At 50.8% G+C, this 12,565-nt stretch overlaps 3 protein-coding genes across 4 annotated transcripts; 1 reads left to right on the forward strand and 2 right to left on the reverse strand.

The window, feature by feature from the left end:
- The first annotated feature begins 2,371 nt into the window (after positions 1-2,371).
- Positions 2,372-5,151, forward strand: LOC119364523 (putative pentatricopeptide repeat-containing protein At1g09680). 2 transcript variants are annotated; one of them, XR_005174967.1, is made up of 3 exons: positions 2,372-4,238; positions 4,842-4,909; positions 5,039-5,151. XR_005174967.1 is itself a non-coding variant. In XM_037630003.1 (1 exon), the coding sequence occupies exon 1, from the start codon at positions 2,408-2,410 to the stop codon at positions 4,235-4,237; it is 1,830 nt and encodes a 609-aa protein (XP_037485900.1). In that variant the 5' UTR covers positions 2,372-2,407; the 3' UTR covers positions 4,238-4,504. The 2 variants fall into 2 exon arrangements, 1 of the variants encoding a protein (XP_037485900.1); XM_037630003.1 differs by lacking the exons at positions 4,842-4,909; positions 5,039-5,151 and having other exon boundaries at positions 2,372-4,504.
- LOC119364524 (vacuolar iron transporter 1) lies at positions 4,955-7,130 on the reverse strand. Its single transcript, XM_037630004.1, has 4 exons — positions 6,801-7,130; positions 5,804-5,889; positions 5,586-5,700; positions 4,955-5,377 (listed from the first exon to the last, which is right to left on the reverse strand). The coding sequence occupies exons 1-4, from the start codon at positions 7,037-7,039 to the stop codon at positions 5,077-5,079; spliced, it is 741 nt and encodes a 246-aa protein (XP_037485901.1). The 5' UTR covers positions 7,040-7,130; the 3' UTR covers positions 4,955-5,076.
- A 365-nt stretch (positions 7,131-7,495) lies between these two features.
- LOC119364525 (anthranilate synthase beta subunit 1, chloroplastic-like) lies at positions 7,496-10,629 on the reverse strand. Its single transcript, XM_037630005.1, has 8 exons — positions 10,288-10,629; positions 10,023-10,198; positions 9,128-9,198; positions 8,975-9,012; positions 8,788-8,898; positions 8,603-8,702; positions 7,959-8,094; positions 7,496-7,864 (listed from the first exon to the last, which is right to left on the reverse strand). The coding sequence occupies exons 1-8, from the start codon at positions 10,400-10,402 to the stop codon at positions 7,754-7,756; spliced, it is 858 nt and encodes a 285-aa protein (XP_037485902.1). The 5' UTR covers positions 10,403-10,629; the 3' UTR covers positions 7,496-7,753.
- Positions 10,630-12,565: the final 1,936 nt, after the last annotated feature.

The raw sequence follows: 12,565 nt of genomic DNA on the forward strand, positions 1-12,565 counted from the left end.
CGCGCTAAGTTTACAGCGGCCGCTGGAGGCAGCGCTCCGCGTCGCGCAAAAACAGCCAATCGGCGCGCTGCAAACGCTTTTTTAGTGCGTGGCGCGTTGGGCGGCTGTTGGAGATGCTCTAAGGCACTGGTAATAACCAGTAAGAAACTGTGTATCTACGCAAAGGAGTTTCTGGCAATCATGATGGCCATTGATAGGTGGAGGTCCTATTTGTCCAGGGCACCTTTTGTGATTAAAACAGATCATCAAAGCTTATGTCATCTAGGTGATCAGTTGTTCCTCAGATTTGCAGAGGAAGGCTATGACAAAACTAGTTGGGCTACAGTTTTCCCTCCAGTATAAGAAGGGAGTAGAAAACACTGTTGCTGATGCACTTCCTAGAGTGGCCCATTTGTTTCCTATGCAAGCAATATCCTCCAGCAATCCACTTTGAATCCAATAGGTACTGAATTCCTATATGGTAGATCCCACTGCTCAGCTGATGCTGCAGAAACTAGCAGTAGACAGCAATGCTTGCCCTGGTTTCATGTTGCAAGATGGACTTATTAAACATGAGGACAAGATTTGGATTGGAGCTAATGCGGGTTTGCAAACCAAGATCATCCAGGCTTTCCACTACACTCTTGTGGGAGGTCACTCTGGTATACTGCCTACTTATCACAGAGTCAAGCAATTATTTTGTTGGATTGGGATGAAAACAGACGTGGAGAACTTTGTCAAGCAGTGTAACACTTGTCAGCAAGCTAAACATGAACTATGCAAAACACCAAGATTGTTGCAACCAAGGTTTTAGTGTTATTCTGGTGGTTGTGGATCGTTTTACTAAAGTGGGTCATTTTATTCCACTTAAACACCCATTTACAGCAGCATCAGTGGCCAAGGCATTCCTCAATAATATTGTCAAACTGCATGGACTGCCTCTTTCCGTTGTGTCAGACCGAGACAAGATCTTTACCAGTGCGTTCTGGAAGGAATTGTTTAGAGTGTGGGGCACTGAATTGTAGATGAGTACTGCGTATCACCCCCAAACAGATGGCCAGACGGAGCCTGTGAATCAGTGCCTTGAAATGTATTTACGATGTGCAGTACATGATTTTCCAGCTAAATGGGTTGCCTAGCTTCTCAAGCAGAATTATGGTATAATTCTTCATACCACTCTTCCCTGGGTTGCACTCCTTGCAAAGCCTTATATGGACATGAGCCGAATGTGGGGCAACTGGCAGGACACCCACCTCTCTAAATCCTGATGTGCAGACTTCACTGTCATCTCATACTCAGCATACAACAGCTTTGAAAAACCATCTGGCCAGAGCTCAGTGCAAGTATAAACATTTTGCTGACAAGAAACGATCTGATCGTCAGTTTACGGTGGGGGAGATGGTCTACTTGCATTTGCAACCCTATGCTCAATCGTTAGTGGTAAATCGACCTTGTCCTAAATTAGCACTCAAATATTTTGGGTCGTTCAAAGTGCTCGACAAGATTGGCTATGTAGCATACCGTTTGGAGTTACCACGGGGCAGTTTAATCCATCCAATTTCTCATGTCTCTCAGCTCAAGGCTCACATTCCAGACCATACTCCAATGTTCACGACTCTACATGTTCCTCTTGATTTGTCAGTGCCTGGAGTGATACCGAAGAGATTCTAGATCGCCGGCTAGTTAAAAAAGGAAATGCCTCTCATCTATAGATTTTGGTGAGGTGGAGTTTTATTCCTGCATCATCAGCGACTTGGGAGGACTACCAGGTGCTCAAGAATCGTTTTTCAGATGCACCAGCATGGGGGCACGCTGGTTCTTCAGGGGGAGATATTGTCAGTTCTCACGCACTGTCGATGGTAGCCTTGCCTCGAGGAAGACGCAAAGGGAGCAACTCGAAGGCGTAAAGAAGCCACGGGGAGATTCAAAGGAAGCAATGGGTTGTAGGTGGGTGTAGGGGAAGTATGTAGTGGGCCAATGGGCCGTGTATACAGATCATGTAACCTGCAGTTTATAAGCAGGGCCCCAGAGAGGAAAACGCATCGAAAAGATTGTAGCCGAATTCTGGCCTTTCATTCTGTTATCTTATCCTCTACTCTCTTCTACCTCCGTCCCCTGCTCCTCTCCAATTTGAATCTTGCTCGTTGTATCTACCTTAGCTCGTCGCCTGCAATACCCTGGCAGCCTGATCGTGACAATGAAATTACTCCTGCATAGATCAATCACAACAGATGTTTTATAAAAAAATGCATCTTGATATTCTATGCAATGCACGGACATCTTGCTAGTCAATCGCAAAGCTTGATCGACCGTTCCCTTAAAAAAAAAGATTGATCGACCAAGCCGTCCCATCTTTCAACTTGGCGGGCTCGAAGCTCACTAGCCACGGAGGCTCATTCTCTCCGTCCCCGCCCCACCGCTCGCAAACATGCGGAGAGCCCTCCGCCACCGCCCGCGCCTCCAGCCGCCCGCTGAAACACCGCCGGCGACGTCCTCCCCTCTCCCATGGTACGCCGCACCGCGGGCGCCGCCATCGCATTCGCCGTCCACAACCGAGGCCGACCCCCTGATCGTTGCCGCCTCCGAAGTCGCGCTCACTCTGCCAGTCCACCCCGCCCCGCTCCCGGCCACGGCGCCGGCGCCACTCCTACGCCTCCTCCCCGCCTTCACCTCCGCCCACTTTCTCTCCCTCCTCCGCTCCAACCCCCTCTCCCTCCCGCCGCTCCCGCTCCTCTCCCTCTTCCGCCTACTTCTTCTCGCTTCCCCTCCCGGCCTCTTCCGCCACACGCCCTCCTCCTTCCTCTCCATGTCCCACCACCTCCTCCTCCACCGCCTCCCGGACCTCGCTCGCCCGCTCCTCCGCCTCCTAGTCTCCCGACTCGGCCGCTCCTCTCCGCCGCGCCTCCTCCCTCTCCTCCTCCCCGCTGCCTCCCCCGGAGACCCCGCCCCTCTCGTCTCCGAACTCGCTGCGGCCTACGCCGACGAGGGCCTCCTCGCCGACGCCTGCTCCCTCGTCCTCCTCGCCCTCCGCGGCGGCACCCGCCTACCGGCGCCTGTGTGTTTCGGCCTCATGAGCCGGCTCCCCACTACCCCCGAAGCATACACTTTCTACCTGCAGCTGCTTGACGCCGGCATGCCCCCGGAGGTCAGGCAGTTCAACGTGCTGATGCGAGATTTTGTTAGATTTGGGGACCTTGCAGGTGCACGCAAAGTGTTCGACGAAATGCGAACGAGGAGCGTGCAGCCGACTGTGGTCAGCTTCAACACCTTGATTTCAGGCATGTGTAGAGCGCGCGATCTGGACGGTGTAGACGAGCTGTACAAGGGAATGACGCAGATGGGTATCAAACCTGATGTCTACACTTACAGTGCTCTGATAAAGGGTTTGTCCAGTTCAGGGAGGATGGAGGATGCAACAATGATGTTTGGTGAAATGCGCGAGAGAGGCGTGAAACCCAATACCATTGTGTTCACAACATTGATCGATGCACATTGCAAGGATGGGGATGTGAAGGCTGGAATGGACTTGTACCAGGATATGAGGGCAAGGGGTGTGATGCCAGATTTGGTGGCATACAATGCACTGTTGAATGGGCTCTGTCGGGCGAGAAATTTTAAGGCTGCCGAATGCATTGTGGAAGAGATGAGGGGCACAGGTCTGAAGCCAGATAAGGTGACTTACACCACACTCATCGATGGTTGCTGCAAGGACGGCAAGCTAGACATGGCGATGGATATCAAGCAGAAAATGGTGGACAAAGAGGTTGCGTTGGATGAGGTGACATATACAGCACTCGTCTCCGGGTTGAGCAAGGCAGGACGGCCAGTCGATGCCGAGAGGGTCCTTGTTGAGATGATTGAAGCTGGTTTGGAGCCTGACAACACGACCTACACGATGGTGATTGACGCCTTCTGTAGGAAAGGCGACGTGAAGACAGGCTTTAAACTACTGAAGGAGATGCAGAACAAGGGTCGAAAACCAGGAGTTGTGACATACAACGTGATTATGAGTGGCCTCTGCAAGCTGGGGCAGCTGAAGAATGCCGACATGCTTCTGCATGCAATGCTCAATATAGGGGTGTCCCCAGATGATATCACATACAACATTCTCTTGGATGGGCAGTGCAAGCATGGAAAAGTTACTGATTCTGAAGAGCTGAAAAGTGCAAAAGGAATGGTGCCAGATTTTGGCGTTTATACTTCACTGATCAGCGAGCTTGTCAAGAAGAAACCAGCCAAGAGCTACCACGATAGATAAGGTTTCTGGGTAAAGACATCTTATGAGTACTTCCTCACCAGTAGAGAACCATCGGTCTCCGATAACCGAGATAGAAAAATGCAATATGATTAGGCTCTGCAAGTTTAGGCAGACAAATATTGCTACTCCACTCCTCGATGGGGGGATACTACTTCGCAGCGTAGCATGGGGAAAGCCTACATGGTAGATGGTCTTTTGGTTTTGTAATTTTACTTATCTGATTAGTAAATAAATAAGATGGTGACAGATGTTTACTTGAAAATTGAATTCTGAGACGCCTTGAGCAAAAAATTTAGCAGTATTGGTTGCTTATAGGGTTCAAATGATTCTCCTTGCTCAGGCAACTCTACTCTCAGGCTGGGTTGATAGTTGAAAAACCTGAAATCATCATAAGGCATATTCTATGATTTTTTTATATTAATATTCTATGATTTTGTTCTAGCTCATGGCTTCTATTTAAACCTAGTTGTGGTGGAACAGTAACTTTCATAAGTTTACCCAATAGAGTCCCAGTCTGCATAAAAACGTATGCTTGATATGGTCAGTTATGTTGGTTTCAGTCCAAGATGGACTTTTGCACTAATTTCACTTTATCTCATCTCAGTTCAGCTTACATGGAGCTAGTACGCAAGTATTTTATCCTCGCAACAATTATTCATGACTACATGTAAGGTAAGAGCTCTACTCCATTTTTAGATAAAGGAGGAACAGGCTAGCTTCATCTGCAACTGATTGCAATGTAATACTGTATAATGCATTGTTCAAAGAAGCAAATTCACATCTGTTCTGAATTCATTGCAGGCTAGTGAAAAGTTTGGATACAAGTGCACCCCATAAGATTATCTAGCTTGCACAGCCTTCGCCATCCCGTATGCCGCAGCAGAGGCAACAGCACCAATAATAGTAGTCTGGACAGCGCTGAGGAACGGGCGGTTCCCAGTAAATCGACCCTTGATGTAGCCAAAGAAAAGGAGCGCGAGCAGCGTGACTCCAACTGATGTGAGCATGGCGTCCTGGACCGTGGAGATGAACATGTAGGGCAGGAGAGGGACCAATCCACCGATGATATAAGATAGCGCTATTGTTAAAGCGCTCTGCAAGGCTCTTCTAGGATCCGGCTTCTCCAATCCGAGCTCGAACCTGAATACATTGCTCCGGTTAGTAAAGAAATCATGCCTATCACACGCAATATGCTCTTGTTAATTAATTGTTACAGCTGCTTTGTTTTCTTGACAGCCCTGTGTTAGTATCTAAATTTTCAGTCTTGACAGTTCTGTGGCAGTATCTACATTTTCAGTATAGTGCAATCAGAAACAATACATAGTGTCAGCAGCTGCTTGTCATATACCTCATCATGAACTCGAGCCAAGCCTGCGGGTTCCTCAGGAGGCCCTCCACGACAGGGCCATACTCATGCGGTTCGAGCCCATACTCTGCCATGATATCCCCAATCTCAGCAGCCTCTGAATGATCATTAAACAAGTCAAAATACCAGCGGTGGTTAGGCTGCAAGTTACTACACACTGGGGGAATCTAGGAACTTGTTATCCAGTTATGTCCATGTACCAGTGTCTGGGACGGCAATGATCTCGTCCTGCTCCCTCTTCATCTCCCGCTTGTAGTGATCTGCCTCGCTTTGGGCAGCCAGGTACCTACCCACATGACACAGTGGCCGATCAGAAAATTCACAATCATGCATTCGTGGGCACTTTTTGAATTGTAAACAATGTGATCTTGTCTTTCTCCACAGTTTAAAGGGACAAATATTATTCTCCACTACCATTTGTGGGCACTTTTTGAATTGAAAAAGTCGTGATGTTAACATAAAGTGTGCTGAAATAGCACGTCGAAGAGGGCCACATGTCCGCGCACTTGTCTACCTCACGGGCTAACTTTTCCCCAATGATCTTTTGGGTCGACATGAGGGTAATTTACAAGTTGCAGTTGAGGCTAAAAGAGAAGAACAGACGGTTAGACAGCGACGCGTGTGTGCAATGCACTCTGCAGAACAATGAGCAGGCGTTGAGTAGATAACAACGCAAGATTCAGCACGCACACATGTGCCGTGGTGAATATATGTAGTCATGACTAACTTGATCTAGCTTCATAACATACAACTACTAGCTAGGATGTGCATAACTACAACTGTAGATTCACTGTAAGCAGTACTGCATTCTACTCCATTACAGTTGGACATAATTCTGACAGCAGGAGCAAGAACCATTCTCGCTTGCTAGCTTAATCTACTGTTGATATCAATATATCTATACCGAATCACTCGCACAGATACAGAGATGCAGGGTACATGCATGATGCATCTCCCTAATCTCTGTCGCCATAGTAAGAACTGCGGTAAACGAAGAGGCAGAGCGCCAGAGTCCATGTGTCTCTGCAAATGCTGACACGCGTCTGTACTACGCGCGATCTGTACTATAGTTACCCGTTAAGTCGGACATGCGCGTTGACAAAACAATCTGTATTGTAACCTCGGTTACTTCGCTAGATGAGCGGTGCGTGATTGAGATTTGAGAAGCGAAGCAGAGGAGGAGGGATCGGAAGTTACCCTCCGAGGCCCATGGAGATCGCCCCGGCGGCGACCTCGGCGAGGCCTGCGGTGAGGACGAGCGACGACGGCGCGCTGGCGCCGGAGAGGCCCGCGGCGAGGGCGAAGGGCACGGTGAGGCCGTCGGACACGCCCATGATGACGTCGCGCACCACCTCCCCGGCCGTGAAGTGCCGCTCCCGGTGGCTCGGCGGGCCCTTCTCCAGCATGGGCTGCCGGCCGTCGCCGTGACCGTCCATCGCCGCCGCTCGCGAGGGCAACAGACAGAATTGAGCCGACAGGCGAGAGAGGCGGACAGGTGGAAGGGAACGGGGGCTGGAGGTATGGTGCGTTGGACTCCCTTCTCGTCCTATCTGAATCGCTATTTATAGAGGCGGTGGTTTTACTCTTCTTTTCTGGGAAAAAAAGGGAGGTGGTTTTAGTCGGCATGGCTGCGAAGGCCCAGTACCTGTGGTGTGGGCTCTTGTGTCTACTGGGCCTTCGCTCATTGGCTTAGTAATGGGCCGATCTGTCAGGTCGGTCCACGTTAGCTAGGAGTTGGAACTTCTCAAAAAAAAAAAACTAGGAGTTGGAAAGGCTTTTCTCGAAAACAAAAAGAGAGTTGGAAAAGGCATACACCGGAACAGAGAACAAATAGCGAACACTCTGAACTCTGAAGTCTGAAGCACTGTGCCAGAAGGCATGGAACCAGTAAAAAATTGCTAACAACTTCAGCTTCCACCGATTTATTATTTGAGAAAGAGCACCACGACGCACATAACTGACCGAATGAAGTTCATACGGGATCTCCATCCACAATGATATATTACAATGAACCAAACGAATGGCAACGGGAAAGCGCTGTTCCCTTATTCCTCTCCTCTGAATCTGCTTGGCTTTTAGGCCCCTTCCTGCCTGCCTGATCTCTCAACAATAGTCTCTACTTCCTCTAACTGCTCTGCTTCCTGAATCATCTACTTCCCCTCGGAGGTCTGCTTCTCAAACTCCTCGACATATCTCGCGAAGTTGAGGATGATTCTCTTGCCTTCAGGGGTGATGATGCTCTCTGGGTGGAACTGGACCCCCTGGAAGAGTTACACCATATATCAGTTAGCGCTCTCCGGAGAGCGGCAGGAGAATTGTGCCAAGCGACACATAATGTGTGGAGTTGAGAAATACCTGGATATGCATGTACTTCTTGTGGCGAGCAGCCATGACAAGTCCATCTTCAGTCCATGCCGTGACTTCCAGTTCATCGTGTGGGAAGCTTTCCTCCTCAATGACCAGGCTATGATATCTTGCGGCGGTAAAAGGGCTGTTCATCAAAGTGAGGATCATGTCAAATCAGAAGATCAATTTGGACAAGTGCCAGACTGAACAAGGAAACAAACAGAAACGTTTTCCATGGTTGAAAAAAGCTACCTCCATTCTAGCATACTATCATTGATACTAACTGAATATGTTAAAAATTTGACTCGCCATTGCATGGCACATGTTACAAAATTTCTCAAGACAAACCTAAGTGTGTGCTCTAAACAGGTACTCCCTCCGTTCCGAATTACTTGTCTTGGATTTGTCTAGATACGGATGTATCTAGACTCATTTTAGTGCTAGATACCTTCGTATCTAGACAAATCTAAGACAAGTAATTCGGAACGGAGGGAGTAAAATAGAGCTCGAAAGCACTCCTGGTTATCATAAAAGCAGAAGCAAAGACAATATGTGTGCAGTTCAATGTTTACAATAGCAGTGTCAGTCAACTGTTACGTAATGTAAGCTAGAACCGACAATCCATGGTTTACTTAATGGTTGAGAAATCATACTTTGACAAGCCCTCGAATATGGACTTTCCTAGAACTTCGTCATAGTAAACTGGAGAGCTTTTTCCATGCATCACACCAGAAGGAACACGAATAATCTTCCCTGTATATTCATATAGAAGAAAAAACATCAGCAAGGCTGAATAACAGATCATGGAAAACCATGTGTCCATAGAGATAAATCTAACCTCCAAAAGCCTCTCCAATGCACTGCAGACCCATGCAAACTCCGAATATTGGGATGGTTGGCCCAAGTTCCAGAACAGTCTGCAATGATATACCTGAATCTTGCGGTTCACCTAAAGAAGAAATATGAATGTTATTCGTAAGGTCAGAAACTTTAGACTGTTATGAGATTTGGTAAGAAAAACTAACCAGGCCCTGGAGAAATAAGTATTCCTCGTGGTTTCATCCTACATAAGATCAAAGAAAGGAACATCATCAACAAAGTTGTAATATGGTATGGCCCCTTACGTTGGACCAGAATGAAACTAAATTACAATTGAAGAGGTGCTCAGAGAACTATACCTCTTTACCTCCTCTATGGTAAGTTCATCATTACGGTACACCTCAAAATCTAATCCAAGCTCCCCCATATACTGCATCAAACACTCTATTTCAGCAAGACGTGTTTTCTCATAGCATGTGTTCACGTCATATTAAAGTAAAGGTGCGAAAAATAGATTTAACCGGCTCATAAGTACGTGCATCTGAAACAGACACCAAACCTAACCAGATAATGCATTCTTGATTCCAATTTGGATCTTTCAGACAAGGAATGCTTCTTAGAAGGCCATATTTTAAATGGAAAATCTTTGAGAATAGATTGCAGGGGATCCAACTTTGTACTTCTAATGAAAAAACATTCTTGCGACGTTGGTTGCCAAATGTTATCATCTGTTGTTAGGATTTATTAGAACAACCGGGCATTAACAGCATATTTAGCAGATTCGTGTTAATTCTCAAATGTAGAAAAATGCTTAGCAGATTCATGTTGCTTCTCAAATAGAGAAATACATTTGTGTAAGACTTCTAAAAAAACATTGTGATAAAACATCATATAAGGTTAAAAGTAGCAAGATAAATTCTTGTACCAGACCATATATAATTCCGAATCCCTAAAACAACATTCCATGCTACGAATAGCATACTTGAGGGCAGTGGAATCTTTTTCTCCCTTTTTAAATGGAAAAACAACTATTGACTAGAAAATATGGCCTGACTCAACCGAGAATGCGACTTCCGCTCGAACCAGCTCGCACGGCAAAAAAGTAAAACATGGGAATAAAAACTCTATGAACATTGAAACGTTCGGATCAACCCACCAAGTGACTCCTCTACGCCGGCAAAGATATGGCATACACAGACCGGCCAGAAGCAGCCGGAATGCGAATGGGTCAGGAACATGTGAAACCATATATACCTGGCACAGGTTGTAGGTAAAGCTATCATAGTTGTCGATGACGATAATGGGCTGCTTCACCGCGGCCGGGGTTCCGTCACGGTCGGCCACCGGCGCCGCGGCGGCCGGCCCGGCGGCGGCGACTACCGGCGTCACCGCCCTCCTGCCCCTGAGGGCCAACCCACCGTTCTCAGGATCTGCGAGGGGAAAAGCCCAATCAATCTAGGATTCGGCAGATCCGCAATGAAACGGCGGGATAGAACCAGGGAGACGGAGGGATTCGTACGGAGGGTGGCAGGAAGGCGCGCGAAACCGGCGGCGGGGGACGTCGCCCGTGCACGCAGCGCGGCGGCGGTGGTCGCCGGTGAAGAGGAGGCGGCGGCGAGGTGGGAGCAGGCCATACCGGCCAGGAAGAGGCGCGCGGCTCGCTGGGTTTTGTCTGTGGCGGGGAAGGGGTCGGGAACGGAACGGGAGAAGTGAGCTGCGTGCTTGCGGTTATATATAGAGGGGAGGGATTTCGGGTTGGATTAGGACGATGTCCATTTTCTTCAGCGCGCGCAGTAAGAAATGGAAAGAGATTCAGTCGTGCTTAGTTATGCACGTAAAGCTGCACCGGGCCTACTAATGCCGTGCGTCCGCCGGGCCGATGACCGGCGACGTGGTCAGAAGCTCACTCGTGCCCGGCGCCTGCCACGAGGAAGGCGTTGCTTCTGCCGTTTCCTTGTCTACAAAAAGCACTGAACGCACGCACGCACATGGTCTCGCACTAGCAAACGTCGCTGCCGATCACCGGGGTCTCAATCGGAGTGGAGGACGCCGGTCCTGCTCCGCCGCGGGGGCGAAGGCGGGTGGGTAGGTGGGGAGGCGGCTGGGGCTGGCGATGTGGTCCAATGTTGGAATTCAGAATTTTCAGAACGGATCGGTCAGATCTTGGCTTCAGTTGTTCCTTTCATTTCATCAAATCTCTAGCGGCGCTCACATCAGATGCTAGGCGAAAGCATGACCGGAAGGCATTGTTACTCGTGTGGCAAATTTTAGCCTAGGAGAAAACTACGCGTGATCCAGATGCAGCACTGTGCGACTCTGTGTCTATTATCGCATCGCCAGCCGGAGCTACGAGTGGGTGAGGCATCTCTCTCTCCTCTACTGATTGTCTCGAAATAAACAGTGAATCGCCGATCTACGTGTGGGTGATTCTCTCCGCCTCCCCCCGCTCAACGATTTCCTAAATAAAATACTCGCTAGCGGGGAATCTCCCGAACTCGTGACAAATAATAACAAATCCAACGTCTACGTCGCATCAGTATGGTTACTGTTGTTTTTCTAAACATAGACAAAGTGCATTTTATATCTAATACTCCCTCCGTCTCGAATAAGTGTCGCAACTTTAGTACAACTTTGTACTAAAAATAGTACTCCGAGAAAGTGACGGCTGGATGGAGACCTGCTCCCGCGACTCCGCTGGCGACGCGCCACCCGCGGCCGTGTCGCCGCCGCCCCCGCCTCCGGTCTGCCCTACCTCGGACGCTGCCATCGTTGCCCCTTCTCCCGTCGACCCGCAGCCAGCCGTCGGGTTCTCCCCCCTCGCGCTCGCCGCGGCCCCCCCCCCCGGTGGAGTCGCCGCTGCGTTGGGCTGACCTCGCGGAGGCCGACGACGCTGCCGCTGGCCGTCCCATCGTCTGTCCTGAGCCACCGGTTCGCCGGGCTGTGCCTCGCGTGGTGATGGAGAGCTCGCCCCGGCACGGTCGCCCATCCCTCCCGCAGGCTCGCCGGCAGGCCTCGGCGCCCCGTCCGCCGACGCCGCACCAAAAGGCCACCCTTGGGTCCAGGACCGCTCGCCGCCGCCGCGCTCCGGCGTGGGGCGTCGCGGGGCGGTCCAACCAAGGGCCCGCCCGATGCTCGTGGCGTTCCGTCGTCTCTCCGTGCGTTCTGCATGCGTCGGCCTTGACGCCGGCGACGTGCTCTCCGGTCGTCGTCCGCAGATCCCCGTTTCGACCTTTCATCGCGGCGTTCGGATCCTCCACCCTGCGTTTCTCTCCTGGTCCCCCCCTGCGCCGTTCCTGGCTCGCCGTGGCGTCTACGCCGGCGCCGGCTCCGGCCACGGCGGTGGTCGCAGCGTCAGGGGAAACCCTAACAGCTGCCTCCCCGCCTCGCTGGCTGGGTCGCATGCCCGCGGGCCTCGCTGCGGCTGGGCCTGGGCCGCTTGCTTGGGTCGCACCGGGCATGGGCCGGCCCAGTCTTGGGCGGTCAACTAGTGGGCCGGCCTGCTTGCCCGTGCGGCCAATATGGCCCTCGGCCGGTTTCCCTCGTCAGCCCCCATCGCTTCCTCCCGTCCCAACTCGACACAAACCCTCGCGCGCCCCCTCCCCGCCGCCAGTGACCGTCGCTATCGCCCTGCGCCGCCGCCGCCGGCCGCCATGCCTCGCGAATCGGACGATGCTGGGGTGCGCCCCAAGCGCCGCCCCGACGACCGCCGCACCGACGACCGCAGAGATCCCGTCCGCCCTCCCCCGATGCACTCCGGCATGAGGAGGACCTCCGTTGGCAGCTGTCTGCCCGCGACG

The sequence above is a fragment of the Triticum dicoccoides genome, chromosome 2B (assembly GCF_002162155.2).
Source record: "Triticum dicoccoides isolate Atlit2015 ecotype Zavitan chromosome 2B, WEW_v2.0, whole genome shotgun sequence".
Classification (NCBI taxonomy): Eukaryota; Viridiplantae; Streptophyta; class Magnoliopsida; order Poales; family Poaceae; genus Triticum; species Triticum dicoccoides.

Bases quoted from the DNA above. Each gene is read 5' to 3' on its own strand.
- LOC119364523 (XM_037630003.1), top strand. From the start codon at position 2,408: ATGCGGAGAGCCCTCCGCCACCGCCCGCGCCTCCAGCCGCCCGCTGAA.
- LOC119364524 (XM_037630004.1), bottom strand. From the start codon at position 7,039: ATGGACGGTCACGGCGACGGCCGGCAGCCCATGCTGGAGAAGGGCCCG. The intron at 5,890-6,800 runs GTAACTTCCGAT...TCATGTGGGTAG, and splicing joins ATCTCCATGGGCCTCGGAGG to GTACCTGGCTGCCCAAAGCG. The intron at 5,701-5,803 runs GTACATGGACAT...ATGATCATTCAG, and splicing joins CATTGCCGTCCCAGACACTG to AGGCTGCTGAGATTGGGGAT.
- LOC119364525 (XM_037630005.1), bottom strand. From the start codon at position 10,402: ATGGCCTGCTCCCACCTCGCCGCCGCCTCCTCTTCACCGGCGACCACC. The intron at 8,703-8,787 runs GTTAGATTTATC...ATGAATATACAG, and splicing joins CATTGGAGAGGCTTTTGGAG to GGAAGATTATTCGTGTTCCT. The intron at 7,865-7,958 runs GTATTTCTCAAC...TAACTCTTCCAG, and splicing joins AGAAGTACATGCATATCCAG to GGGGTCCAGTTCCACCCAGA.